At 36.4% G+C, this 27391-nt stretch overlaps 2 protein-coding genes across 3 annotated transcripts in view; one reads left to right on the forward strand and one right to left on the reverse strand.

Annotated features, from left to right (window-relative positions):
• The window catches only part of LOC110458448 (ubiquitin-conjugating enzyme spm2-like), a 21616-nt gene extending 6469 nt beyond the window's left edge, over window positions 1-15147 (reverse strand). The window contains exons 1-4 of the mRNA XM_021510144.1: window positions 15047-15147; window positions 9388-9539; window positions 4834-4956; window positions 1316-1463 (exon numbers count right to left, since the gene is read on the reverse strand). Coding sequence (XP_021365819.1) covers window positions 1335-1463; window positions 4834-4956; window positions 9388-9539; window positions 15047-15071 — 429 coding nt within the window. The 5' untranslated portion in view covers window positions 15072-15147 and the 3' untranslated portion in view covers window positions 1316-1334. The remainder of the gene's footprint in view (window positions 1-1315; window positions 1464-4833; window positions 4957-9387; window positions 9540-15046) is intronic.
• A 1505-nt stretch (window positions 15148-16652) lies between these two features.
• The window catches only part of LOC110458492, a 51448-nt gene continuing 40709 nt past the window's right edge, over window positions 16653-27391 (forward strand). For both annotated transcript variants that reach the window (XM_021510211.1, XM_021510212.1), the window contains exons 1-12: window positions 16653-16746; window positions 18009-18422; window positions 18672-18733; window positions 19724-19830; window positions 22075-22203; window positions 22571-22622; window positions 23081-23166; window positions 23862-24005; window positions 24481-24567; window positions 25950-26021; window positions 26357-26477; window positions 26728-26880. In XM_021510211.1, coding sequence (XP_021365886.1) covers window positions 18019-18422; window positions 18672-18733; window positions 19724-19830; window positions 22075-22203; window positions 22571-22622; window positions 23081-23166; window positions 23862-24005; window positions 24481-24567; window positions 25950-26021; window positions 26357-26477; window positions 26728-26880 — 1417 coding nt within the window. In that variant the 5' untranslated portion in view covers window positions 16653-16746; window positions 18009-18018. The remainder of the gene's footprint in view (window positions 16747-18008; window positions 18423-18671; window positions 18734-19723; window positions 19831-22074; window positions 22204-22570; window positions 22623-23080; window positions 23167-23861; window positions 24006-24480; window positions 24568-25949; window positions 26022-26356; window positions 26478-26727; window positions 26881-27391) is intronic.

A 27391-nucleotide genomic window follows, 5' to 3' on the forward strand; every position in this document is an offset into this window, starting at 1 on the left:
GTGTAGTAAAGGTGTTGTAGTGTAGTTAAGGTGTTGTAGTGTAGTTAAGGTGTTGTAGTGTAGTTAATGTGTTGTGGTGTAGTAAAGGTGTTGTAGTGAGTTAAGGTGTTGTGGTGTAGTTAAGGTGTTGTGGTGTAGTTAAGGTGTTGTAGTGTAGTTAAGGTGTTGTAGTGTAGTAAAGGTGTTGTAGTGTAGTTAAGGTGTTGTAGTGTACTAATTGTCTATAAACATATGTTCCTAAAGGGAACGCAATAATATCAATGAACTTGTAAGTCACTCTTTTCCAAGCTTTCAGGCTTAGCCCTTCGTCAGGGATCAAATGTCACTGGACCTCCATGTCACATCCATCTTGACAAACATGTTGAATAACTATGAGGGTGATGTTGATGACGTCATAACGCTGTTACCATGACGTCAACACAACACAATGACGTCAGCAAACCATGTTGTAGTGTAGTTAAGATGTTGTGGTGTAGTAAAGGAGTTGAGTTGTGGTGTAGTAAAGGAGTTGACTTCACTACAACATCTTATGTGTGGTGTGGTATGGTTAGGGAGTTGTGGTTTAGTAAAAGAGTTGTATTGCAGTTAAGGTGTTGTAATGTTGCTAAGAAGTTATAGTGTAGTTAAGGTGTTGTAGTGTAGTTAAGGTGTTGTAGTGTAGTTAAGGTGTTGTAGTGTAGTAAAGGTGTTGTAGTGTAGTTAAGGTGTTGTAGTGTAGTTAAGAAGTTGTGGTGTAGTAAATGAGTTGTGGTATGGTTAAGGAGTTGTGGATTAGTAAAAGAGTAGTTGTGGAGTTATGTTGTAGTTGTGGAGTAGTTGTAGTGTAGTTGTGGTGTAGTTATGGTGTAGTTGTGGTGTAGTTGTGTAGTTATGGTGTAGTTGTGTAGTTCTGGTGTTATGTTGTAGTTATGGTGTAGTTGTGGAGTTATGTTGTAGTTATGGTGTAGTTGTGGTGTAGTTGTGTAGTTGTGGAGTTATGTTGTAGTTGTGGAGTAGTTGTAGAGTTATGTTGTAGTTGTGGTGTAGTTATGGTGTAGTTGTGGTGTAGTTGTAGTGTAGTTGTGGAGTTATGTTGTAGTTGTGTAGTTATGGTGTAGTTGTGGTGTAGTTGTGGTGTAGTTGTAGTGTAGTTGTGGAGTTATGGTGTAGTTGTGGTGTAGTTGTGGTGTAGTTATGGTGTAGTTGTGGTGTAGTTGTGGAGTTATGTTGTAGTTGTGGTGTAGTTATGGTGTAGTTGTGGTGTAGTTGTGGTGTTGTTTAGCTATTAAGTTTTGTTGTAGTTGTAAAGGTGGTATATAGTACTTTTGATACTTACTGATTTAGTCAAAGGGAATTCAGAAGAAGTTTCCATCTGCTGGCTGCTTGTTTCTTGTGTTGTTTCTCATTTGAACCCTCAAATCGAGTAATATTTTTTGAATAGTGTAAGAAGGGTTCCAACCTCCTACTAATCTATGTACGTCAACCTGTGAAAAACAATCGGTGTATATACATGTATCTTTAGCAGAGGAATGAAGTGTATATACATGTATCTTTAGCACTGGAATGAAGTGTATATACATGTATCTTTAGCACTGGAATGAAGTGTATATACATGTATCTTTAGCAGAGGAATGAAGGCCCTCTCAACACCAACATCACATTACATTTGGCCTAGTAATTATAACATAATCAAGACACTGTCAACAAGTCCTGCGCCTGTAATAATTATTTATTTAACCAAAAATGTATCTTTCAGATGAACAACTATTAAGGTCAGAGGTCAAAACATAGGACAACATTTCCAACATCAGGTAGGTGACAATCTTGCATCCCAAAATATATCTGCATACATCTTTTTATACTCAAGGTACATTTGTATAGGATATAGGGCCATACAAACTTATATGATAAACGACCAACCTAATACAGGCGATGGAATACAAACTGATAGTTAGACACCCCTCCAGTAGTACCAGTAATAGTTAGACAACCTCCAGTAGTACCAGTAATAGTTAGACACCCTCCAGTAGTACCAGTAATAGTTAGACCCCCTCCAGTAGTACCATTAATAGTTAGACACCCCTCTAGTAGTTCCAGTAATATTTAGACACGTGCACCCCTCCAGTAGTACCAGTAATAGTTAGACACCCTCCAGTAGTACCATTAATAGTTAGACACCCCTCTAGTAGTACCAGTAATATTTAGACACGTGCACCCCTCCAGTAGTACCAGTAATAGTTAGACACCCTCCAGTAGTACAAGTAATAGTTAGACACCCCTCCAGTAGTCCCAGTAATAGTTAGACACCCCTCCAGTAGTACCAGTAAGAGTTAGACACCCCTCCAATAGTACCAGTAATAGTTAGACCCCCCTCCAGTAGTACCATTAATAGTTAGACGCCCTCCAGTAGTACCAGTAATAGTTAGAATCCCCTCCAGTAGTACCAGAAATAGTTAGCCACCCTCCAGTAGTACCAGTAATAGTTATACACCCTCCAGTAGTACCAGTAATAGTAAGACCCCCTCCAGTAGTACCAGTAATAGTTATACACCCTCCAGTAGTACCAGTAATAGTAAGCCACCCTCCAGTAGTACCAGTAATAGTAAGCCACCCTCCAGTAGTACCAGTAATAGTTATACACCCTCCAGTAGTACCAGTAATAGTTAGCCACCCCTCCAGTAGTACCAGAAATAGTTAGCCACCCTCCAGTAGTACCAGTAATAGTTAGCCACCCTCCAGTAGTACCAGTAATAGTTAGAATCCCCTCCAGTAGTACCAGAAATAGTTAGCCACCCTCCAGTAGTACCAGTAATAGTAAGCCACCCTCCAGTAGTACCAGTAATAGTAAGCCCCCCTCCAGTAGTACCAGTAATAGTAAGACACCCTCCAGTAGTACCCGTAATAGTTAGACACCCCCCCAGTAGTACCATTAATAGTTAGACACCCTCCAGTAGTACAAGTAATAGTTAGACCCCCTCCAGTAGTACCATTAATAGTTAGACACCCTCCAGGAGTACCAGTAATAGTTAGACACCCTCCCGGAGGACCAGTAATAGTTAGACACTCCTCCAGTAGTACCAGGAATAGTTAGACACCCCTCCAGTAGTACAAGTAATAGTTAGACCCCCTCCAGTAGTACCAGTAATAGTAAGCCCCCCTCCAGTAGTACCAGTAATAGTTATACACCCTCCAGTAGTACCAGTAATAGTTATACACCCTCCAGTAGTACCAGTAATAGTTATACACCCTCCAGTAGTACCAGTAATAGTAAGCCCCCCTCCAGTAGTACCAGTAATAGTTATACACCCTCCAGTAGTACCAGTAATAGTTAGCCACCCTCCAGTAGTACCAGTAATAGTAAGACCCCCTCCAGTAGTACAAGTAATAGTTAGACCCCCTCCAGTAGTACCATTAATAGTTAGACGCCCTCCAGTAGTACCAGTAATAGTTAGACACCCCCCAGTAGTACCCGTAATAGTTAGACACCCCCCCAGTAGTACCATTAATAGTTAGACACCCCTCTAGTAGTTCCAGTAATATTTAGACACGTGCACCCCTCCAGTAGTACCAGTAATAGTTAGACACCCCTCCAGTAGTACCAGTAGGGCACTAATAAACACCAGTATTATCTGATGGTATGTTGTTTTCAATCTGTGAAATATTGCATGATGCTGAAGTCATTTTCAATCATGATTTGGAGTCATTATAATTGGCATGGATAAAGGTTCGGAGGGCCGCTAACAAGAAAGCAGAAATATGTTGATACATTTGCTTTGTGAAAATTTTCAAATTACGATGTATTCTGTCATTGACAAAATTGTTTCTAGAAGCCACAAACTAGACCAACTAGAAACTGTTCAATATCATTAATACTTGTACTTAACCCTTTCACCACTGTAGACCATAATGAACTCGCCCATCTAAATGTATGGTAGAGTCAACTTAAGTTACCTAACGGTGAAAGGGTTAATATCACGAATCAAGTTTTGATATATGCTTCAGGCCATGGAATTAACCAAGGTATTGACACAAATCAGGTATGAAATGAAACACTCTATTTCATATTTGAGTCAGAAAGAGTATGAAATATCAGTTGTCCTCTTGGTGTTTTGTCAAACCAAAATCAACGATACATTGATAAAAACACCAATCTGAGGTATTCTTTTTATGGTAAGTATAGGCAGGTAATCATTTCAGACAGGTGGACACCGAACAATACCCTAAATGATCTGCTATATTACGCTATGAAAATACTTCATATTATAAAAAAGGCTAAAAAAATTGTGAATGCAGTGATGTCCTCTGTTTCCGAGATATTGCGATTTTTATGAAATACACATCTTTGCCTCAGCGACGATCGCCTCGACATGGCTAGCCTACATCTGTGACATCACAAGTTTAACTCTGTCAAAATAGCTATATATAATATAATAGGAATATAGCAGGAAGCTAGGCTGTGTGTTCGATATGCAAACTCTTAAGTTATTTAAATGATATGTTCCTTAGTCACTGACTGGTTTATGTAATATTTATATCTATAAAGAAAGTGCTACATACATATAACAATGACTTTTACAATTTAAATGATGAAATGAGTTCCCATTGAGGAGGCAAATGATGTGCTGTATACGGGTGTCCGAACACACATACGGATGGGATATCATTACATACGTGTACATGATTGTATGTTTATATAATTCATTAATCCAGTACTGTAAATATTATACTTTTTCATTGATATTTTCGCTAGATAATATAATTCTAATCTAAAGTGGCTATAACTGAAACAATACAACAGCAGAGCTCTCCGAGACCTTTTTACCAATCTTTCTATGTGTCCTTAAGACTACTCACCTTTCCGTCTGGACTGACAAAAGGTAAATTTATTTTGGTTGTAAATGTTACAATTGGCTGACATACAGGATAGTCATCGTCACATATTATTTTTACACTGTAGATTCTTGATTCAAAGTTACTCTGAAACAGAACAAGAAAGATTTATCAACGGCTATAAACTCAAACAAGAGGCTTGCAGGCCTCTACAATGCATCTTGGCAACAAGGAATTGAAACACTTTTAATAGGCGCCATATTGAACAAGAGCCCCATGCATGGGTAAATTCTGAAATACTCAAATTGAAGCATGACTGTTCTTTTTTTTAAATTGGCACATAGTTACTTTGGAGAGATCAAGGGCATACACCCATACTAACCTGGAGACCATACTGTATAGATGAATTAGATGATACGTTAAATGGATTATATGTACAGATGAATTTGTAAATGTCCTAGCCAATCAAAGGCCAGGGTGGCTATTTGGAAATTTACAATCAGCATAAAAAGTAACAAACTTGGTCAAAACCTCATAAGGAACACTCCTACTATGTTAGAAGTCAATCGGTGTAGCCTTTGAAAGGAAGTCAAAAACATCGCAGTCAATGAGAGGTCATGGTGACCATCTTGAATTTTCTGATCGGCACAAAAAAGTAATAACACTTGTTTGGAACCTCATAAGTAACATTTGTACAAATAAAGAAGTTAATTGCTGAAGATAATCTCTAGAAGTCGAAAATTTCTCGTCTCTGCAAATCAGAGGCCAGGATCCGCCATCTTGTATTCTCCGACTGACAGTAACTCTGCCAGTTACTGTCTGATCAGGCCAATTTGCTATCTAGTCTGAGATCTGATTGATATAACACAGCATAGCAAAATTCATCAAAACCCATTCACTTTTACTAAAGTTATCATGCTCACAAGCTCAAGTCCCATAGGCTCCAATAGTAATTAAAATTTCAAAGTCCCATAACTCTGCCAGTTATTGTCTGATCGGGACCACTTTCAAAATTGTCTGAGATGTTATTGATATAAAGCAGCATAGCAAAATTTATCGAAAAATCCATTCACTTTTACTCAAGTTATCGTGCTCACAAGATAAAAGTTAAAACACAACGACAGAAAAAGACAGATGGCAATAAGGTCACCATGACCTATGGTCAAGTGGACTAAATATTGTGATAACAAAATTGAACTGCCAAATTCAAGATGGCTGTCTAGTGGCCGTCCTGTTTCTCATATCAGTCCCTTTAGTACTTTCTGAGAAATAGTGCTAACAATATTTTATTCTGACCTCAATTCGAATACCTTGATCTTCTGATCAGGCTCATAATTCAATAGAGATCTTGCAAATGAAATTTGAGAAAGATTCTTCCAGTACTTTCCAAGAAATAGCACTAACAATATTTAACTCTCAAAATTCAAGATGGCTGCCAGATGGCCATCTTGGTTTTCCAATCAGACCTAAATTTTGATATGCATAATAAGAGACCAAGGGGAACCTTCTTGTGAAATTTGAGAAAGATTCCATCCAGTACCTTCTGAGAAATAGCACAAACAAGAATTGCTTAAGGTAGGACGGACGGACAGATGGATGGACACCAGTCAAAGGGTGATTTGAATATAGCCAACCATCTATACTGATGATGGTGGGTTAAAATAAACAAGAGGCCCAAGGGCCTTAGCAGTCACCTGAGTTATATCATAGGTGCTGGTAGCTTTCTTTTATTGTTTAGATGTGATGTGGAAATCAGCATGTAAACTAAGTGAAATACAATACTTGTCATGTCATCAAAGGATAATAATTTGAAAATATTGGTAAATGTTCCCTTTGGGGCCCCGCCCTAGCCCCTGGGGATGGGGCAGGAATCCCAATTTACAATGTAATACCCTCTTTCACCAAAGATGATTCTGACTAAGTTGAGTAATTTTCTGCTGAAAATGGATAAAATATATACCCAAAAGTGTTATTTCCCTATATAAACTATAGTAAACTTTACCCCCTCCCCAAGGGAGAACGGATGGCTCAGTGGTCCTGAAATTTACAATTTAAATAAAGCCCCTGATGGTCTTTCTTTGAAGTTTCCATGCAGAGAAAATGACTGCAGTACCTCCGAGTCTGGGGAAGAAGATTTTTGAAATATTGGTTAATTTTCCCTTTGGGGCCGAGCCCGAACCCTGGCCCCAGGGCTTGGGGTAGGAATCTCAATTTTACAATTTGAAACCATCTTCTTGCAAGAATAATTCTCACCAAGTAAAAATAATTTCCTATAGAAAGTTGTCAAAATATACCCAAAAGTGTTATTTCCCAATATAAACTATACTAAACTTTACCCCCTCCCAAAGGGAGAACGGATAGCTCGAGGGGTCCTGAAATTTACAATTTAAATAAAGCCCCTGATGGTCTTTCTTTCCATGCAGAGAAATGACTGTAGTACCTCTGAGTCTGGAGAAGAAGATTTTTGAAATATTGGTTAATTTTCCCTTTGGGGCCGAGCCCTGGCCCCAGGGGTTGGGGTAGGAATCTCAATTTTACAATTTGAAACCATCTTCCTGCAAGGATAATTCTCACCAAGTAAAAATAATTTCCTACAGAAAGTTGTCAAAATATACCCAAAGGTGTTATTTCCCTATATAAACTATAGTAAACTTTACCCCCTCCCCATGGGACAACAGAGAGCTTGGGGGTCCTGAAATTTACAATTTAAATAAAGCTCCTGATGGTCTTTCTTTCCATGCAGAGAAAATGAATGTTGTACCTCTGAGTCTGGAGAAGAATATTTTTGAAATATTGGTTAATTTTCCCTTTGGGGCCCCGCCCTGGCCCCAGGGGTTGGGGTAGGAATCCCAATTTTACAATTTTGTAGCCTCATCTACCAAGGATGATTCTGACCAAGTTTGAAAAAAATCCATCCACTGGTTCTTGAGAAGAAGTTAAAAATGTAAAAAGTTTTTCGCACGACAGACAACGGACGACGAAGGACGGAAAGCGATTAGAATAGGTCACTTGAGCAAAGCTCAGGTGACCTAAAAATGTCAAAAGTTTACGAATGGCCCTTTGGGTCTGTTGAGTTAAAAAGACAACTTGTGAAGGTTTTTTCTCTTGAAATTGATTGTAAATTGTAATGAACAAGAGGTCCAGAGGGCCTGTATCGCTCACCTGGATATGTTTTAAGTACTTGATATGAGTTTAAGATACTAGTATAGCACTCCATGGTAGGTACTGTATGCACAAATGAAATTTCAGAAAGATCCATCCAGTATTTCTGGTGATATAGGGAGAACATACTTCAAATGTCAAAATCCAAAGTGGCGACCTGGTGGCCATCTTGTTTTAATGAATACTCCCTAAGAGTAATCGGCACTTATAGACAACTTGATGAAGACAAAATTGGGATAAAATCCTGTAATGCCTATGGTAGAAGAATAGAAGGATTTCAAAGATTTTACCTCTATTTCCCCTAGTGGGCCCCCACCCACTGTTTATACAACAAGAGGCCCAGAGGGACTGTATCGCTCACCTGAATATATGTTTAAAATAATTGGTATGAAGTAAAAATATAGCACTCAATGGTAGGTGCTGTAAGTACATATGAAATTTCAGAAAGATCCATCAAGTACTTGAGATATACCAAGAACAAACTTCAAACAGAGCCCCACCCCTATGCCCTAATGGGGTCATACCCACCATTTATACAAAATTGAATCCCCTTGACCCAAGGATGCTCCAGACTAAATTAGGATACAATCCCTTAATCCCTATGGTAGAAGAAAGATTTTAAAAGTCATACCTCTATTTCCCCTATTGGGCCCTGCCTCTCTGCCTCTAGGGGGGTCAGACACACTGTTTATACAAAATTGGTTCCCCTTCGCCCAAGGGTGCTTCATACCAAATTTTGACAAAATCCTGCCATTGAAGAATTTGCTATATTTCCCCTATTGGGCCCCTCCCTTCTGCCCTTCTGTTTATACGAAATTAGGTCCCTTTTGCCCAAGATAGCTCCTGACTAAATTAGGATAATATCCCTTAATCCCTATGGTAGAAGAAGGATTATAAAGGTTTTACCTCTATTTCCCCTATTGGGCCCCCCTTCAGGTCCCAGGGGGGCCACACCCACCGTTTATACAAAATTGGTTCCCCTTTACCCAAGGATGCTCCACACCAAATATGGACCAAATCCTTTCATTCCTATAGAAGAAGAAGGATTTTGAAGAAAATTTGCTTGCCCTTCAGGCCCCTGTGGGGCCAGACCCAAGGTTTATAAAAAATTGTTTCCCCTTCACCCCCAAGTAGCGTTTTAAAGGAAAAGTTGACGGCCGGACGATGGACGCTGCGCCATGGCATAAGCTCACTTGCCCTTTAAATTTGGGCAGGTGAGCTAAAAACTACAATTTGAGATCAAATGGCCAAAATAACATATATTTTTTTTAAATTTATTATTGCATTCTATAAATAAAACAAATTTATGCTTAAGATAACAAACAAGGTGAGGGGAGGGTTTACAATGTTACTGAAATATGAGTCTGAGTCAAGTCTTTAACTTTTTGCATAAAAATAATAATAGAATGGTGTTACATTAGCGGGTCCAATAATGGTACAGGTCCAGTCCCTTAGCGTGTCATCATCGCTGCGTGTAAGTCCCCATGATACTGTTCCATCACCACATCCTTTCTCCCCACTTTCCAACTCATGCAGAAGTCGAAAGTTTCTTGGAACAACAACTTCTCCTGGAAAAAGGCAAACAGATTTTTTTTTATTCAGAAGTAAAACAAAATGAGTTGACACTATCAAAAAGATTTGGGAAGCCATATATCCATGAATATCTCGATTTATTACATTTTTGCCAGTGAAATATCAAATTCTATCAACTTGATAAAACTGATCTCTTTCACACAGTTACAATCAAAAACTAGAACACTGACAGGTCAGTAAGGGCCCTGACTTGTGGCAATATATCCGCCATAATCATCAAGAAGCAATCTGCCCATATAGCTGAGCTTGACGTCTGATATTTGGACTTCAAAAAGAATCGCAAGGAAGCGAAATATACATTTAACATGTACTATGATGTGAGTCTTGTTTCCTTCCACCTCCATATTTGCTAGGCTAACAGAAATGTAAATACCGGTGCAATACTCATTTGTTAGCTTTGATGTTTTATTTCACTTTAAATACCTCCTCCATCAAGAGCCAGGGTCAAAGTCAGAGATCCACTTTGTCTTTGACCTTTGGACCCAAATGACCTTGACCTTTAACCCATTGACCCTGATCTGGGGTCAGTTGAATTATTCTTTGATTTCGATCAACTTTGCTTCATAATATCATAACAAAATGTTCATCAGTGAAAAATACAAAACTTGACCTTGAACCTTTGGACCCTGTAACCTTGACCTTAGGTCATTTGACTCTGTGTTAAGTTCTGAACAACTTTGCTTCATAATAACATAAAAATAATGTTCATCAGTAAAAAGATACAATATTTAACCTTGACATTGACCCAGTGACCTTGACCTTTCGTCAGTTGACTCCTTGTGTAATTCTGACCAACATTGCTTTATAGTGTCATACCAAAATGTTCATCAGTGAAATGATACTAAATTTGACCTTGACCTTTGATCTAGTGACCTTGACCATAAGTCAGTTGACTCTTTTTGGAATTCCGACCAACTTTGCTTCATAATGTCATAACAAAATGTTCATCAGTGAAAAGATACAAAAATTGACCTTGACCTTTGGTCAATTGACTCCTTGTTTAATTCTGAGCAACATTGCTTCAAAGCATCATAACGAAATATTCACCAGTGGAAAGATACAAAATTTAACCTTGACCTTTGATCCAATAACCTTGACCTTTATTCAGTTGACTCCTTATTTAATTCTGACCAACATTGCTTCATAGTGTCATAACAAAATGTTCATCAGTGAAAAAATGCAAAAATAGACCTTGACCTTTAAACCTGATGTCCTTGACCTTTGACCTTGTTTTTTTTTTTTACCTGAGTGTGTATTTTTGTGAACTGAACATCTTGACCAAGTTTCATGTAAATCGGTCAATTAATACCAAAGTTATCAGCCAGGAACAAAATTTGTGGACGGACAGACAGTGATTACTATAGGGCACTAATTATATTTTCACAGTGTGATAATATCACTTTTTTGGTACTGACCAATCATAATGGTATCTCCTTTTCGCTGCATTCAAAGGCAGCGATTAATTTGTCCCGATTCAAATGAAGGGTTGGTAGAATAAGTGGTTGTTATGGTAAATGTTTGGTACACATATTTAGGTATTTACATAAATATACAATTAATAACATTTTTATAAACAATCATACCAGAAAACGTTGGAACAGCATTAAGTATCCCATTTAAAATGGTGCACAGCCTTGTTGGCGCTAATTATTACGCTTCTGATTGCCACCCTTTTTTAATGCAATTACATTTTTCAGGTTTTATGCTTTAACAAGAGGGCCAAGGGCCTTAGCGGTCACCTGAGTTATATCATAGGTACTGGTAGCTTTCTTTTATTGTTTAGATGTGACGTGGAAATCAGCATGTAAACTAAGTGAAATACAATACTTGTCATGTCATCAAAGGATAATAATTTGAAAATATTGGTAAATGTTCCCTTCGGGGCCCCACCCTAGCCCCTGGGGATGGGACAGGAATCCCAATTTTACTAAGTAATACTCTCATTCACCAAAGATGATTCTGACTAAGTTTGAGTAATTTTCGGTTGAAAATGGATAAAATATATACCCAAAAGTGTTATTTCCCTATATAAACAATAGTAAACTTTACCCCCTCCCCAAGGGAGAACGGATAGCTCGCGATCGGGGGTCCTGAAATGTACAATTTAAATAAAGCCCCTGATGGTCTTTCTTTCCATGCAGAGAAAATGACCTCTGAGTCTGGAGAAGAAGATTTTTGAAATATTGGTTAATGTTCCCTTTGGGGCCGAGCCCTGGCCCCAGGGGTTGAGGTAGGAATCCCAATTTTACAATTTTGTAGCCTCATCTACCAAGGATGATTCTGACCAAGTTTGAAAAAAAATCCATCCACTGGTTCTTGAGAAGAAGTTGAAAATGTAAAAAGTTTACGCCTGACGGACGGAAAGCGATTAGAACAGTTCACTTGAGCAAAGCTTATCTTTTTATAGCTGTGAACTATATACTTCCATCATAGTTTTTCTTCTTCTTTTTTCATGAAGATTATATATACATTTATTTATATACTTGTTTTTTAGTGTAAAATTACATATCAATACATTTAAGCCTACAAACATAAAATATAATATAAATATTGATGAATAGTACTTGTATTCCACAAAAGTCAGCACAGTAGCCAATAATTTAGAGTGTCACAGCTACAAATCTGACCAAGAAGCCTAGCAATCTTCATAGAATTATTGTTAGACGACCAACTAAGCTATTTTAATTACTGCGTTAGCACTTGGTATTCAATAATTGACCATAAATTATCATGTATTTTTATTCCAGATTAACTGGAGTCTTTCTACCTGAAATGGGTAGTTCCATCAGTTATATAATGATTCCATGGAAACCATTTGTGAAGATGACGGTGCCTATAAAATGATCCCTATATCACATTTGCTTTGCAAACGACACAAAAACAATAAATTATAATGATTACCACTAAAGAAAGGAATCATATATATCAAATGTACAAATAGGGCTATAGATATTCACCCATCAAGTCCACCATTACATGGAACTTAATTTTAAGAAGATTTATAAATTCTCTGCATCATTAATATCACAGTGGTGGAACTTGATTGATTGGTTCCAGAAATAGTGATAACAGAAGTGAGGCAGATTGCAAGCAATCACAACATGCTTGTGTTTATAAACGTGTTTTGGTTACATTATCACCAGTTCCAAGGTGGGTACAAAACAGACACTGTATTAAGAGATCAACATTTGTTGCCAACTTAAAACAATCCAGAAACAATGCTTATAATATATTACATAAAAGCCTATTGAATAAGTACAGTTTATACGGTCTGACGTAAATAATCTAACAGATTATGTCGACAATTTATATTACTTACAAATATTATCAAGCTATTCGGATTGATATGTCTCGTCTGTGCCCAACTTTGACCATCAGTGTACATGTCAAGTTTGGTTGGTGTAGCGCTTATTATAAAGTTTCAGAGAACCTATTAACTTATTTGTAAACGCAAAAAACTTAAGGTTGATGGAGATGCTGACTAAGTGAATGGACCATGAAAAGTAACCCGCATCCACATTTGATGCATGGGTTGAGATGTACTACCTAAGATGCATATATGGTCCAAGTTTGGTTAGTCTAGTACTTATACTTTCAGTGAAATTAACTTAAACGCAAAAACTTTATGTTGACACCGCCGCCGGAAAAGCAACACCTCGGTCTGGCTTCCGCTACTTCATGGCGACGAGACAAAAATGACTGTAAACTGTAAAACATCACCTTTGGACAACTACAATATGGATGATAGTGTTAATAGAGATTTCGGGTAAATATTATTGTATGGATTATTGGACTACTAAATTTTGTCTGTTCGTAAGATTATCGTTTTGCCTTCACTCAGATGGATAATTACGAGTGCAGTTACTGTTACCTTCTGGTCAAAGATTTCAAAGAGTTTGGCACCACAACTGAGCATTGTGTACAACCACAGGAACAATATTTAAAAATAAATACTGTTAGGAAAAAACATAAATACAACAATACTGTACCGATACTGTTGATATAATTTAGCAATTTGGGTCCACTAAGGAACATGTCACCAACAACAATTGAGGATATGTGTGGGATTTTCCATGAGCCATTTTTTCTTCGAAAGTGAAAAATTATCATGATTCCTGGCAACAGGATGTTTTCTTCCAGTTTTTTAATCCTTCTATGGAACCCTTCAAATTCTATGGCCTTGTGCTCACGAATCATGCACTTGAGACTCTTTTCCGAAATAATGAATATCTTGAGTAGGGTGTTGAATAAGTTTACTGGCCTGGCTGGGGATAGTGATTGTTTTTAATAATGAATTACCATGAAAACAAGAGGCCCATGGGCCTTAACGGTCCCCTGAGTCCTACAGTATTTATTTTTGTTGTTGAAATATGTACCAATTTGAGTACAAAATAGTTAAGTATAACGTTAACTTAAGTTTGCCAGGACCATGAGCTGATCCCTAGACCGAGTTTCACTTAACTCGGCCTATTAGAACTTGTTTTTAAGTTTGAAATAGTTATTTTCAAAATAGCGTCCCTGGCAGCCAAATTGGATTTCTGATCGACCCGAAAAATAACAACACTTTGTCAGGACCATGAGTCGATCATTCCTACCAGATTTCAATTCAATCGGCCCAGCAGAACTTGACTTTAAGTTTTAAATTGTTTTTCAAAATGGCGGCTGTGGTGGCCATATTGGATTTCTGATCGACCCGAAAAATAACAGCACTTGGTCAGGGAGATGTCAGTAACCTTCCCATGAAATATTAATGAAATCCCTTTGCCAGTATTTCAGCTTAAGTTGAAATGTAAAATTTTAACGGACGATGGACGAAGACGGATATATCAATAGGTCACTTGAGCTAAAGCTCAGGTGACCTAAAAAGGCTCACGCTTTTGTATTTTGTTCAATCTGCCTACCAGCTACTGATTTACATATGAAACTGTACATCTCCATGACCACCTTATGGTCTAAATTGAGTGCTTGAACTTGAAGGCAGATGTCACACCATGCAATCGGCTCTGCCATTACATATGTCTAATGGGATTGTCGGACGTTTAAACAGTATACAGATGCAAGTGTACAAAAAACGATGCAGACTCTAAAACTGACAAATAGTATTCACATTCCAGTATTTGACTTTAGTCTTTACAGTTTTCTCACCTTGTACTGATAAACAGTCATGGTATCTCTTTTATTTTGACATATAACGAACATACCTATTGTAGCATTTCAGTATCATATAATCCGGTAATAAAATCACCGGTTAATCAACAATTTTTAACTGAATTAATATGCATGCATTGCAATGTCTCTGTGACGTGAGGTTGCCATGAGGAAGTGATGGCATAAAAAAGTGGATATTTAAAACCTTCTGTTCGATGGAATTGGTTGTAATGTGGGAAAACGTTTATATAATCATAAAAGCTCATTAGTTACAGTTATTCCGTGAGAAATAAGTTTGGCAATGATCCAATAAATGCATATCTTATAACATTACCTTTTGATGTTCCTTTATTCGCCATGTTATACGCCGTCTAATACAGAACCGGAAACGGATTCCGGATTCTTACACACCGCCTACTGGCATGCGTACGTGTGCGGCTCCAGTGATGACGGAGTACGATTAATCAGATCTATAAGAAACCACTCTGACTTTTTTGTTATACTGATACGTATGAGTTTTAAACAATTACATAATCAACTAGCTGCGTCAATTTCTAAAATAAGTTCCGTGTCATAAATTGTGCCACAATGAGACATTTTCAAATTTTATTCCCGCGTTTTTTATGAATTTCCTTGTAAAGTTGAATGTAGCATTTATGTTTCCCCAGACTCCAATCAATGGGAATGAATGGAAAAGGGAAAAAGTAACGACTGTAAATAAAGTGTAACAATGATGTATTATTTTTATACAAAAAGAAACTTTAAAATTGTAAAATCATGCCGATAAAATGAGATAATGGCCTAAACATGCACCAGAATGCAGTTTTGATGATAAGACATGCCTGAGCTCGACGACACCTTTAGCACACTGACAAGTGGTTAGATTCGAAACCTTACCAACACATTTCTATATCCAGTCTTTAGTCAATATAGACTGAATCAATTTTGTAAATACGTTAATCTGATAGAAAATTATATTGATTTATCAAAATTCAGCATTAAATTCACAGACATATGGCATACAGACAATCTTAATTTCGTTGTGTAATCACTATTATTTTGAAGATACGTCTCTGGTTACACTTATGACGTCATATATAATAACGATGAAGTCATGGCGTTAATAACTTATAATATGAATGTCATCTCGGAATTTTGTAAGACTATGCATATGTATAAAGTGGTTTTAAGTATCTAAGACAGGTGATCTATATATATATAACAGCATGGTTTTCGTTGCTGGTATTAGATGCAGATCTACATGTTTAACATCTACATGTTTAACATTTCATAGCATGTATAGCCCTACAATATTTCTAGATACGTCAGATAAATCAGAAAGGCGCGAGTCATATTTTGACGTCGTCTTTATTTGTATATGACGTCATAATATTGTGTCTCTGCTACGACTTTTTGGCATATTTGTCTCGCATATTTTGAGAATGCCTATCAAAGTTTGATTTTTGCGTCATAAAATGGAGACTATTTAAACACCAATAGGACGAATTCACTTCCAAATAATTGGACGTTCATCCGAGTCAATATATGGCGAACAATTATTAATGAAGATTTAAATATCCCGTTACTCAAGCTCGACAGCACCTCGTATCCCCAAGCAAATCTCATCAATTGATTTTTAGATGTGGAAAAGAAAATAACAGGTACAGTAGGCCTATCCGTTTTCTAACTCATATATATTTTTATGTGTTCGACCGGAAATCTGTCGCGAATGTATCTGGAAATACATCGGTTTTAAATTTACACTGTCGTCATTTTCGTAATTATTTTCAGTCATATCAAAAACACGTTTTTACGAAATCATACACATTTAGGCACCATTTCGAACGGAATCAAATTTTCTGTCAGTTCACGTTAATTTACACCATATAAACGTTAATCCGATTACTTTCAACCGGAAGTGGCGTAATGGTAAACAAATATGGCCGACCAAACATTCTTTCTCGCCGAAGACTCGTCTGCTGCTGAATAGCTTGTTCTGTTGTAGATCACGAGAGCATATGTATAATGATTCAGGTAATACGGTTCCAAAGTACTGTTTTATTAGTTTTCTTTTCCTTGATAACACTATCTTTTGAAGACATGTGTGTAGAAACGTAGGTGTTGCTGTGCAGGTGAGATTGTGTCGGTTTATAACCAATATGAGGTCAGATGAACTGTCAAATTGTCACACTGACCATCAAGTAGACGCTCGTATTCAACCATTCATACTATCGAATGTTTAATCGATGTTATGTTTCATATTTGATATTAATTGGATATATATGTATCAATGGCAACCAGCATTTATGAAACGCATGCACTTGACGTTCTATGAGTGTGGGATGGAACTTTGAACAACCAGAGTTGACCTCATTTCAATATCAACAATACAACTAACAAATATCAGTTATTTGGAACCAATGTTTGTTTTTTTTTTTCTTCATTTTTAAGAGATTCTCATGTCTCGGAATAGGAGATATTCTTCCAAATTTCTTATCAGTCTCTTATTATTACCATCACTACTTGATGTGTTCTGAAATATCTAACTACAGGATCTAGAGCTGACATTACATATAACAGTGTAGATGAAATAAAAACCACTCCAAATACTAACTAGGAAAGCATGCCATGGCTTTTGGAGATGCTGAAGAATCAAACAAAAAATGTCAAACTTCTTAGGTAATTGTGGATTAAACATTGTTAGGTACAGTTTTCGTCAGGTGTGTGTTTATAAACACGATAAATAGGTTATTGATGTTTAATATGGACAGCTTTATAAGCTAACATAGTACAAAACTATTTTGCAACAATTTTCCTGAAGTTGGTGAATTTCTCTGCAATGTTTTTATGGTATTCAAGGTCGCCCATAATTCATAGTAGTTTTTTTCATATATGGGTAACATCAAACTCCTATGATTATCTCATATACTTGCAAATGGCCAACAACCATTGCCAAATTTAGCTAGAATATATCTGGACATATATTGGGATTTTTTGTCGACAATATATACAGAGTTATGGCCCTTTGTTCACTGTCACTTTGTCACAGGTACATTTCCTTTTATTTCTTACCTACATGTACATTGCCAAATTCTGTATGTAGATATCCCTATGGATTGCAAAGACATATGCTCCTATATTTACAGAGTGTCACATACTGAAATTGGGTCCTGTGTCTCACTATATAAACAGAGTTATGCATGCATCCTGTTTACTTTTCATGTCAAAGACTTTAAGTTTGTCCAGATGTTGGGGACTATATGATTTTTAGTTTGTAAATTGTTTCTTTTTGTTAGTGCATCTGTCATGGCCGCTAATACATTGGAGCAGATCAATGCTCTGCTGATCACAGCCTCGGCTAAAGGAGAGTTGGAGCTGTTGCAAAAAGTTCATGCCAACTTACAGTCACTGTCGCTGAAGCATTCTTCTCCTATACAGAATCCAAGAGATGATGTAATTGAGGAGGAGGTCATACTTACCATCAATGGTCGTAGTCAAATTTTCACAGATCCCTTGGAATTTTGTGGTACACAAGAGGCACTAAATAAATTTACATGCTATGTGTTTGATCGTCGGTTTGGTTGGTCTGAGGCCAATAGTGATGGAGGTGGACGAGTCCGACGCATGTCCTGTACAGGAACTGTGTTAGCCTCCAGTGATGGTCATCACAAGGCTGTCATCATTGAACTTTTGGATGTATTTTTGAAATGGTATGTGCAAGTCCTGGATTTGTACAGGTAATGTAAAGAATATTGATATCTTCATCCACATCAGGAGCAAGCCCATACCAAGTTAATCATTTATTATTAAAGGAGTTTTCTCAGTCAAAATAATGAATGTTTTATAACTTATATCAGACAGTTTCCATACACATAATTCAAATTAAATTATTAACTTGTTGCTTGTTGATTGGTATTTTGTATTGCAAACTGATTTTAAAGATGATTGTGCTTCTTCAGGTACGGTCAACAGGATCTGTACCCCTCCCTCACAGAGGCCTTCAAGTACACACTCAAACAAGGTTTGTATGTAAAACATCCTATTTCACATCCATACTTGTCACACTCTGATTCAGATTTAGGACCAAGGATTTCTTTATATATTTTTTGTTCTTTTGTTTGATTTATGTCACATTGTGACACCTGTATATAAATTACTTAATACAATAAGTACATCATCCTCCTGTCTTGATTGTTTCTCTGGTGAGATTTTGATAAAGATACATTATCATCACTAATTAAATGAGGAGAAGGAAATATGTTTGGCTAATTGAATTGAGATCATATCTTTTATTCGAATGTATCTAACAGATAGCTTAGTTTGATAATTGACACAATCTACACAAATTCCAATATCTTGATTTGATTGGCTAAGGCAAACTTTAAAGCTTTATACTAGTTTTTAGAAATGAAATAAACTTTTAATTTAGCTGAAGCAATGTTGGAACTTGATGGTAGACCTATAGATATCACAATAAAAAACAATGCCAGTCTAGATCTATGGGAATCATTAACTTTATAGATCAAATTTCTATTAAGTTATTTCCTATGATGTATATGATTCACTGATAAGTATAGAAGTGATCAGTGACATGAGACCTCTGTGAAACAACTCGTCTTCCTTTATTATTACACATGTTTTCTTAATTTCATGTTATTGAACATATTTTTATAAATAGAATTTCTTGGTCAAGGTCTGGTCTATCAGTATTTCAGTAGGTCTGTATGAAATTTATATCCCGCTAATCTATTGTCTATTGTGTTAAATCCTAAAATCTAAGATTTCTTGAGTTAAATTCTGACAACACAACCATCCAGAGAGGATTCCAGTGCCTTATCATAGATAGTCACTTAACACCTGCCAATAATGTCAGCAGACAAAGAAATTATGTCTATGAAAGCATAGGTAATAAACTATTTCTGACTTTAAAATATTGCTGAACAAGAATAAACCATTTTTTTCTGTTAAATACACATGTTTCTAGAGATAATGATAATTTGGTTATTTTTAGTTGCAAACATGCCAGTAGTACGAAACAGAGCAGTTGTCCATATAATGGAGTGGCTCAAGGAGAACAGAGACAGTCTTGTGGACTGCCAGTTCGCTAGTAGTACTTTGGTAAGTACCAGCTCCATATAACGGTATATATATCATACTTTGGTAAGTATCAGCTCCATATAACAGTATATATATCATACTTTGGTAAGTACCAGCTCCATATAACAGTATATATATCATACTTTGGTAAGTACCATCTCCATATAACGGTATATATATATCATACTTTGGTAAGTACCAGCTCCATATAACAGTATATATATCATACTTTGGTAAGTACCAGCTCCATATAATGGTATATAACATACTTTGGTAAGTACCATCTCCATATAATGGTATATATATCATACTTTGGTAAGTACCAGCTCCATATAATTGTATATATCATACTTTGGTAAGTACCAGCCCCATATAATGGTATATATCATACTTTGGTAAGTACCAGCTCCATATAATGGTATATATCATACTTTGGTATGTAACAGCTCCATATAATGGTATATATCATACTTTGGTAAGTAACAGCTCCATATAATGGTATATATATCATACTTTGGTATGTACCAGCACCCTAAAATGGTATATATATCATACTTTGGTAAGTACCTGCTCCATATAATGGTATATATATCATACTTTCGTATGTACCAGCACCCTAAAATGGTATATATATCATACTTTGGTATGTACCAGCACCCTAAAACGGTATATATATCATACTTTGGTAAGAACCAGCTCCACATAATGGTATATATATATCATATTTGGTAAGTACCAGCTCCATATAATGATATATATATCATAGTTTGGTAAGTACCAGCTCCACATAATGGTATATATATATCATACTTGGTAAGTACCAGCTCCATATAATGATATATATATATCATAGTTTGGTAAGTACCAGCTCCACATAATGGTATATATATATATCATACTTGGTAAGTACCAGCTTTACATAATGGTATGTATATATATCATACTTTGGTAAGTACCAGCTCTATATAATGGTATATATATATATATCATACTTTGGCAATTACCCACGATATATAATGGTATATATATCATAATTTGGTAAGTACCAGCTCCATATAATGGTATATATATATCAAACTTTGGTAAGTACCAGCTCCACATAATGGTATATATATATATCATACTTTGGTAAGTACCAGCTCCACATAATGGTATATATATATCATACTTGGGAAGTACCAGCTCCATATAATGATATATATATATCATACTTTGGTAAGTACCAGCTCCACATAATGGTATATATATATATCATACTTTGGTAAGTACCAGCTCCACATAATAGTATATATATATCATACTTGGTAAGTACCAGCTTTACATAATGGTATATATATATATCATACTTTGGTAAGTACCAGCTCTATATCATGTATCGTCGATTGTTTTGGACAAATCAATTCAATGTTAACCCTGTGACAATGTATTAATACCATGACATCAATTTCTGATAGGTTATATGGAATATTATATAATATGATATTGTTTCATTAAAACTATTGTATATATTGACAGAGATGTTGTTTCAGTTCCTGTTCTTATCTCTATAGAGTACAGTAAGAGAAGTGTATTGAGATGTGTTGTGGTGACTCTGGCATTAAATTGCACCCAATTCAAAGTTTTGTTGTTAAAAAGATAAAGACCTTAGATTTAGGAATTTTACACTTAACATGGTGATGATATATTGAAGATTTCAAGGTTTTGATGTATGAGCACATGGTTAAAAACCAAACCAAGAATGTAGTTAATAAAATTGTTATTTCAGGACCTTATAAAATCAGCACTAACCGATGTATAATAAAATTGTTATTGCAGGACCTTATAAAATCAGCACTAACCGATGTATAATAAAATTGTTATTGCAGGACCTTATAAAATCAGCACTAACCGATGTATAATAAAATTGTTATTGCAGGACCTTATAAAATCAGCACTAACCGATGTATAATAAAATTGTTATTGCAGGACCTTATAAAATCAGCACTAACCGATGTATAATAAAATTGTTATTGCAGGACCTTATAAAATCAGCACTAACCGATGTATAATAAAATTGTTATTGCAGGACCTTATAAAATCAGCACTAACCGATGTATAATAAAATTGTTATTGCAGGACCTTATAAAATCAGCACTAACCGATGTATAATAAAATTGTTATTGCAGGACCTTATAAAATCAGCACTAACCGATGTATAATAAAATTGTTATTGCAGGACCTTATAAAATCAGCACTAACCGATGTATAATAAAATTGTTATTGCAGGACCTTATAAAATCAGCACTAACCGATGTATGGTCTGCGATAAGAAATGCCTGTGCCAAACAGCTAGTACACATCGTGGGACATTTCAAGGTGGCAGATCAAGGGCTACTCTTTAACAGCTTGGTCAAGGTTTGCTCATTGCTACACATGGTCATGTGTATAAGATGTTTGGCTCAGTATCATGTTCTGTGGTTCCTTTAGAAAGCATTTGAGATAATTTATGGAAAATTATGTTATGGTGTTAATGTCAGTAATCTGTTACTTTTTTGCATATACATGTATATTGTTTGTGTAGAAAGTAAAACTTTGATATCACATATTTCCAAACTGGTGAATGTTATTGAAGATATACATATAGTTTATTAAAATGTCTTACTGCATTTGTGATATATATCCCAGTATTTTATGTGGAGGATCTATTGCATATGAACGTGTATATTGAATGAGCAACAAGTTGGATATTTTTAATTTAATTGTAACTTTTGGTCTATTTCAGATATGCAAGTGTGAAAACAGTTTATGGCAAGCCAAAGAGGGTGCTATTATGGGTATTGCTTTTAAATCTTATATTTTTCTGTGACTTTATTATATACCTTATATACCTAAACTTTAAAAGGAAAAGAAAATTGTGCATTTTTTACTGAATTCTTGCAAAAGTTTTAAGTTCAAAATTTTGTAATGTCCAATATTTTTAACCTATCACTTTTATCAATACCTTTGTATTCAGGTGTCTGTCTCCCCAGTTAAAGTTCTCTCCACATATGATTGTAAGGATCTTGTTTTTGCGCTTTATTTTTTGAAGTAGCATGCTCAGTAACTCGGGAAGCAGTGCAAGGTATTTGATCTTACTATGGTTGTGTAAGAGAAATAGTTTGGAAAGTTGCATGATGATCTAGGAGCATGGTTTCGTGCTGCTGAAACAAGCTGCAGACAGAAGAGAGAACATGTACGGTGAACACATAGCTGGGTGGTTGATGTTATTTATGTGTAAATCATTACCTTGTAGGCATCAATGCTATGATTCTACAGTGCCAGGATGGAGCAAATTCTCGGTCACAGACTCCACAGTTTGCTCTGGAGACAGACTCTCAGGTAAACAAGCTATTAGGTCCTGTAAATGTGGATTTTTTTGTGTGTGGAAATGTTTACATTGTGACCTTTTAAACTGATCGAGATATGGATGTCTTCACATTGGAAATAGTTCTGAAATCTAGATATTCTAAAATCTGTAATTTACACATAATTATTTGCATGTAAGTATTTATGTACTCATTTACTCAATGGGGAAAACGTGAACATTTCCACTTTTACAGTAGTTCGCTCAAAGAGACCAGAGACAATCTTGTGTGAATATATCATTGGTTGTGCTAAATGAACCTATTTACAATATTAAGACAAGATGTTTAGACTCGGAACCTTGGGTAACCTAGCCATTAGGATCAGGTATTTAGATGTCTCTGTATGTTAGAGCTATTATATTGTTGGAGACAGGACCTCCAGTTACCTAGCCAATAAAGTGTAAGAGGCAGAATCTCAACAGTCAAGTTATGTTAGGATCTAGTGCATAGACACACCACTTGAATGTAGCCATTAGGATCAGGTGTTTAGATGTCTCTCTATAATAGAGCTGTTATATTACAATGTAGCTGTTCTGGTGATAGCTTGAAGTATTCTGGTGGTAAGTTGAAGTATTCTGGTGATAGCTTGAAGTATTCTTGTGAAAACTTGAAGTACATGTATTTTGGTGATACGTTTTGTTGATCATTTCCTCTCTGTGCCTTTTCCAGTCCTGTGGAAGGCAGCCAGTACCGGAGTTTGTGTCTAGACAAATACATACAGTGGTGTTTAGCTTACTGTCAAACCCACAACTGACTATCAGGGAGAACGCAGCCAAAGCCCTGTCAGCATTCATTTCCTCTTCTGATGTCAAGGTACACTAATATTACAACTTACTGAGTTACCCTTTGATAATCTGGGACCTCCATATTCAAGCTTTATCAATAATTGATAAAATGAATAACAAGTTATATTTCATGACATGTGTTTATTGATTATTTTATTTTTTTAATCAACCCAAACGGGTGAGACGATTACTATCTTTGTAAGGATGTGTGATTGTGTGATGATAATTCTGCTTTAATCATCTAGACTCTTTTGAGTTAGGTGGAAAGGATTTTTTTTCTATCGGTTCATCCATCACACTTTACAGGATTTTCAGACGTTAATTATTTTCAAGACCCCCAGTGATCGTTAGGATCAGCTTAATACCTACCTCAATAAAGGCACTATGTACATTCATCTTACCTGATCAGTTTGAAGTCTTTGAGAATTTGTATGAAATATAATGCATTTTACAAATATCACATAGGCCTTTGATTTTAAATATTGTTTTACAAAATGTTTCAGGAAGCACTGTCAACATTAGAAAAGGTCATTTCTGTTCTGTGGAGCGAAGTTAGCAAAAGTCAAGTAGAAAAAGACCAAAGAAATGTGGTGAGAATGTGTTCTTTTGCAGTAAATTAAAGGATGAAAACGTTCCTTTGAATATCAGGATTAAAAAAAAATGTATATTCGGGTTCTACATGTCTTGTTTTAATTAGCTCACCTGGTCCAAAGGACCATTGTGAGCTTATTCCGTACCGTGGCGTCTGTCGTCCGTCTGTCAACTTTTCCTTTAAAATGCTACTAGTCCTGAACAGCTTTATTGATTTTTAAACTAATTTGGACCAGAGCATCCTTGGGCAAAGGGGAGTCAATTTTGTATAAACAGAGGGTGTGGCCATTCTGGGTGCAGATGGGCGGGGCCCAATAGGGATATTTGAGGTTTGTACCTTTAAGATCCTTCTTCTTCTGTACCATTGGAGGGATTTTATCCAAATTTGGGGTGGAGTAACCTTGTGCAAAGGGGACTCAATTTTGTATAAACGGAGGGTTTGGCCCCTTTGGGTGCTAAGAGGCGGGGCCCAATATGGGAATTTGAGGTTTAAACCTTTATAGTCCTTCTTCTTCTGTACCATTGGAGGGATTTTGTCCAAATTTGGCCTGGAGCATCCTTGTGCAAAGGGGACTCAATTTTGGTACAAACAGAAGGTGTGGATGCTCTGGGTGCAGAGGGGCTTGCTGAAATCAGGAATTAGAGGTTTAAGTCTTCAAAATCCTTCTTCCTCTGTACCATTGGAGGGATTTTATCCTAATTTGGCCTGGAGCATCCTTAGGCAAAGAGATTTTGTATAAATGGAGGATGTAGCCTCTCTTGGTGCAGAGAGACGAGGCCCAATAGGGGAAGTTGCGGTTTAATTTTTTTAAATCCTTCTCTTTCTGTACTATTTGAGGGATTTTATGTAATAAGACTAATTTCCCATGGTTGCTTTATTATCCAGGTGAGCAATACAGGCCCTCTGGTCCTCTTGTTTTGAAAGGGAGAAGTGNTCATTTGGCAAGGGGAACTCAATTTGTTTTAGCAGAGAGTTTGGTTTCCCTGGTAGCAAAGGGGAATGGTCGAGTAGGGGTTTATCCTAATTTTGTGTGTAGAGCATCCTTGGGAAAAGGGGACTCAATTTTATATAAAAAGAGGGTTGCTTTTAGGGGGCAGCCCCAATAGGGGAAATTGAGATAAATGTTTGAAATCCACCCCAATTCATGAGGGCAGAAAGAAGGGACCTTGTGAGGGACAGGTGTTGCTGACAGACAGAGCCAATATTTAGAAAAAGTTGTTTATTGTAATAAGAATAATTTTCCATGGTTGCTTTATTATCCAGGTGAGCGATACAGGCCCTCTGGTCCTCTTGTTCATTTTAATTTGGACTGATGGAGTAATTTCTTTTTGATCTTATTTAACCTCATCAGTATGTACAATATATTAATTTCATTTTTAGCAATTGCCGGTAAAGTTTCTGGATGCCTATGCTGCAGAAGGGACTTTAGATGTTTGTCTTTTCCTTGTAAAGGTAATTTTAACCTTGATTTAAAAAAGAATTGTGATCAATTTTACAAAATTCTATAAAAAAATGTTTAACGTTCATGTCAGTGTGAATGCAAATAGCAAATCACAGCCCTATGAACACAATGTCTTCTGGAAGTGTCTATATTGGAACTTGCAGCAGAAATTGAAATATAATGATTAATATAATGATATCAAGTTGTGGTAATCCATAGGTTCATAGATGATTGACATTATGATCTAGGTATGTTGTTGATGTATTATACAGTGTATATTGTTTGTACATTGTATTACAAGGTTTGTTGATCCCCCTGTGTGACTGACATGTGATTGTTTTACCAGGTGCTGCCCCTGCCACGCCTCCTGCCTCGCTGGCCTCAGTACCTGTCCACATTTCTCCTCTACCTGTCTCATCCAGCATCTACCGTCCGTCAGGCTGCCAGTAACATATTCAAATACCTAGGTCAGACATTTCTCAAAGCTTCATTACTTTGGATATATGTGTCAGATTAGCTTTCAAAATTCTAAACTATGTTGAGCTGTGGCAATATGGTTGTTGCACAATCTACTCAAAGTCTTGAAAAAGATTAGATATTTAACATAAATTTAACATTAATTACCGGGTAAATCGTTTTTGAGAATGATAAATTTGCCACTAAATTCAAAGATTTAGTCTTCAACAAATGTCCAACTAAACAATGTTTGTATTTCAGTTGCCAAAAGTAGTCACAGTGCTGTACTAGTAAAACTAGTGCTTCAAGCTCTAACAGAAGGCTGGGAACCGGATCTTGTTGCTCTAAGTAGAGAAGACAAATATGGAGATGTATCTAGCCAGTGTACCCGGCCATCAGTCTCTGAGACAACAGGTTAGTTACCTCCCTTTAGTAGGGACAAAAAAATCATCTCTTATTGTTGGAATAATGGAAATATCTTTTGTAACCTCTCCTCAGTTTTAGAAACTGACATTTGGTTATCTTCCCTTTAGTACGGATGGGAGATATGGAAAAAATCTGAAATATCTAGCCACTCTTGCTGGCCCCTTAGTTTCATATACCACAGGTTATTATTATTCTAGTAGAACTGACATAAATAACCCAAAAATAACTAGGTACTGCAACTTAGCCCATAGTCACAGAGTCTACAGGGCTAGTTTAGTGGAGACAGGAGAACAATACAAGCAAACAGTGACTGACAGGTGACTGGCCCACAGGTTAGTTATCTCCCTTGTGTAGATTGGGTGGTCATTGAGATTTTGCAGCCTTTTCACTTCTGTCTTCAGTTACAAAGACCTCAAGTAAGTTACATGTGCTTGGAGATGTGTCTAGCCAATGTGACAGATTAATCCCTGGAGGCCTGTGATGAGTCCCCCCTCCCCCC

Source organism: Mizuhopecten yessoensis, unplaced genomic scaffold (assembly GCF_002113885.1).
Source record: "Mizuhopecten yessoensis strain PY_sf001 unplaced genomic scaffold, ASM211388v2 scaffold9615, whole genome shotgun sequence".
NCBI classification, from domain to species: Eukaryota; Metazoa; Mollusca; class Bivalvia; order Pectinida; family Pectinidae; genus Mizuhopecten; species Mizuhopecten yessoensis.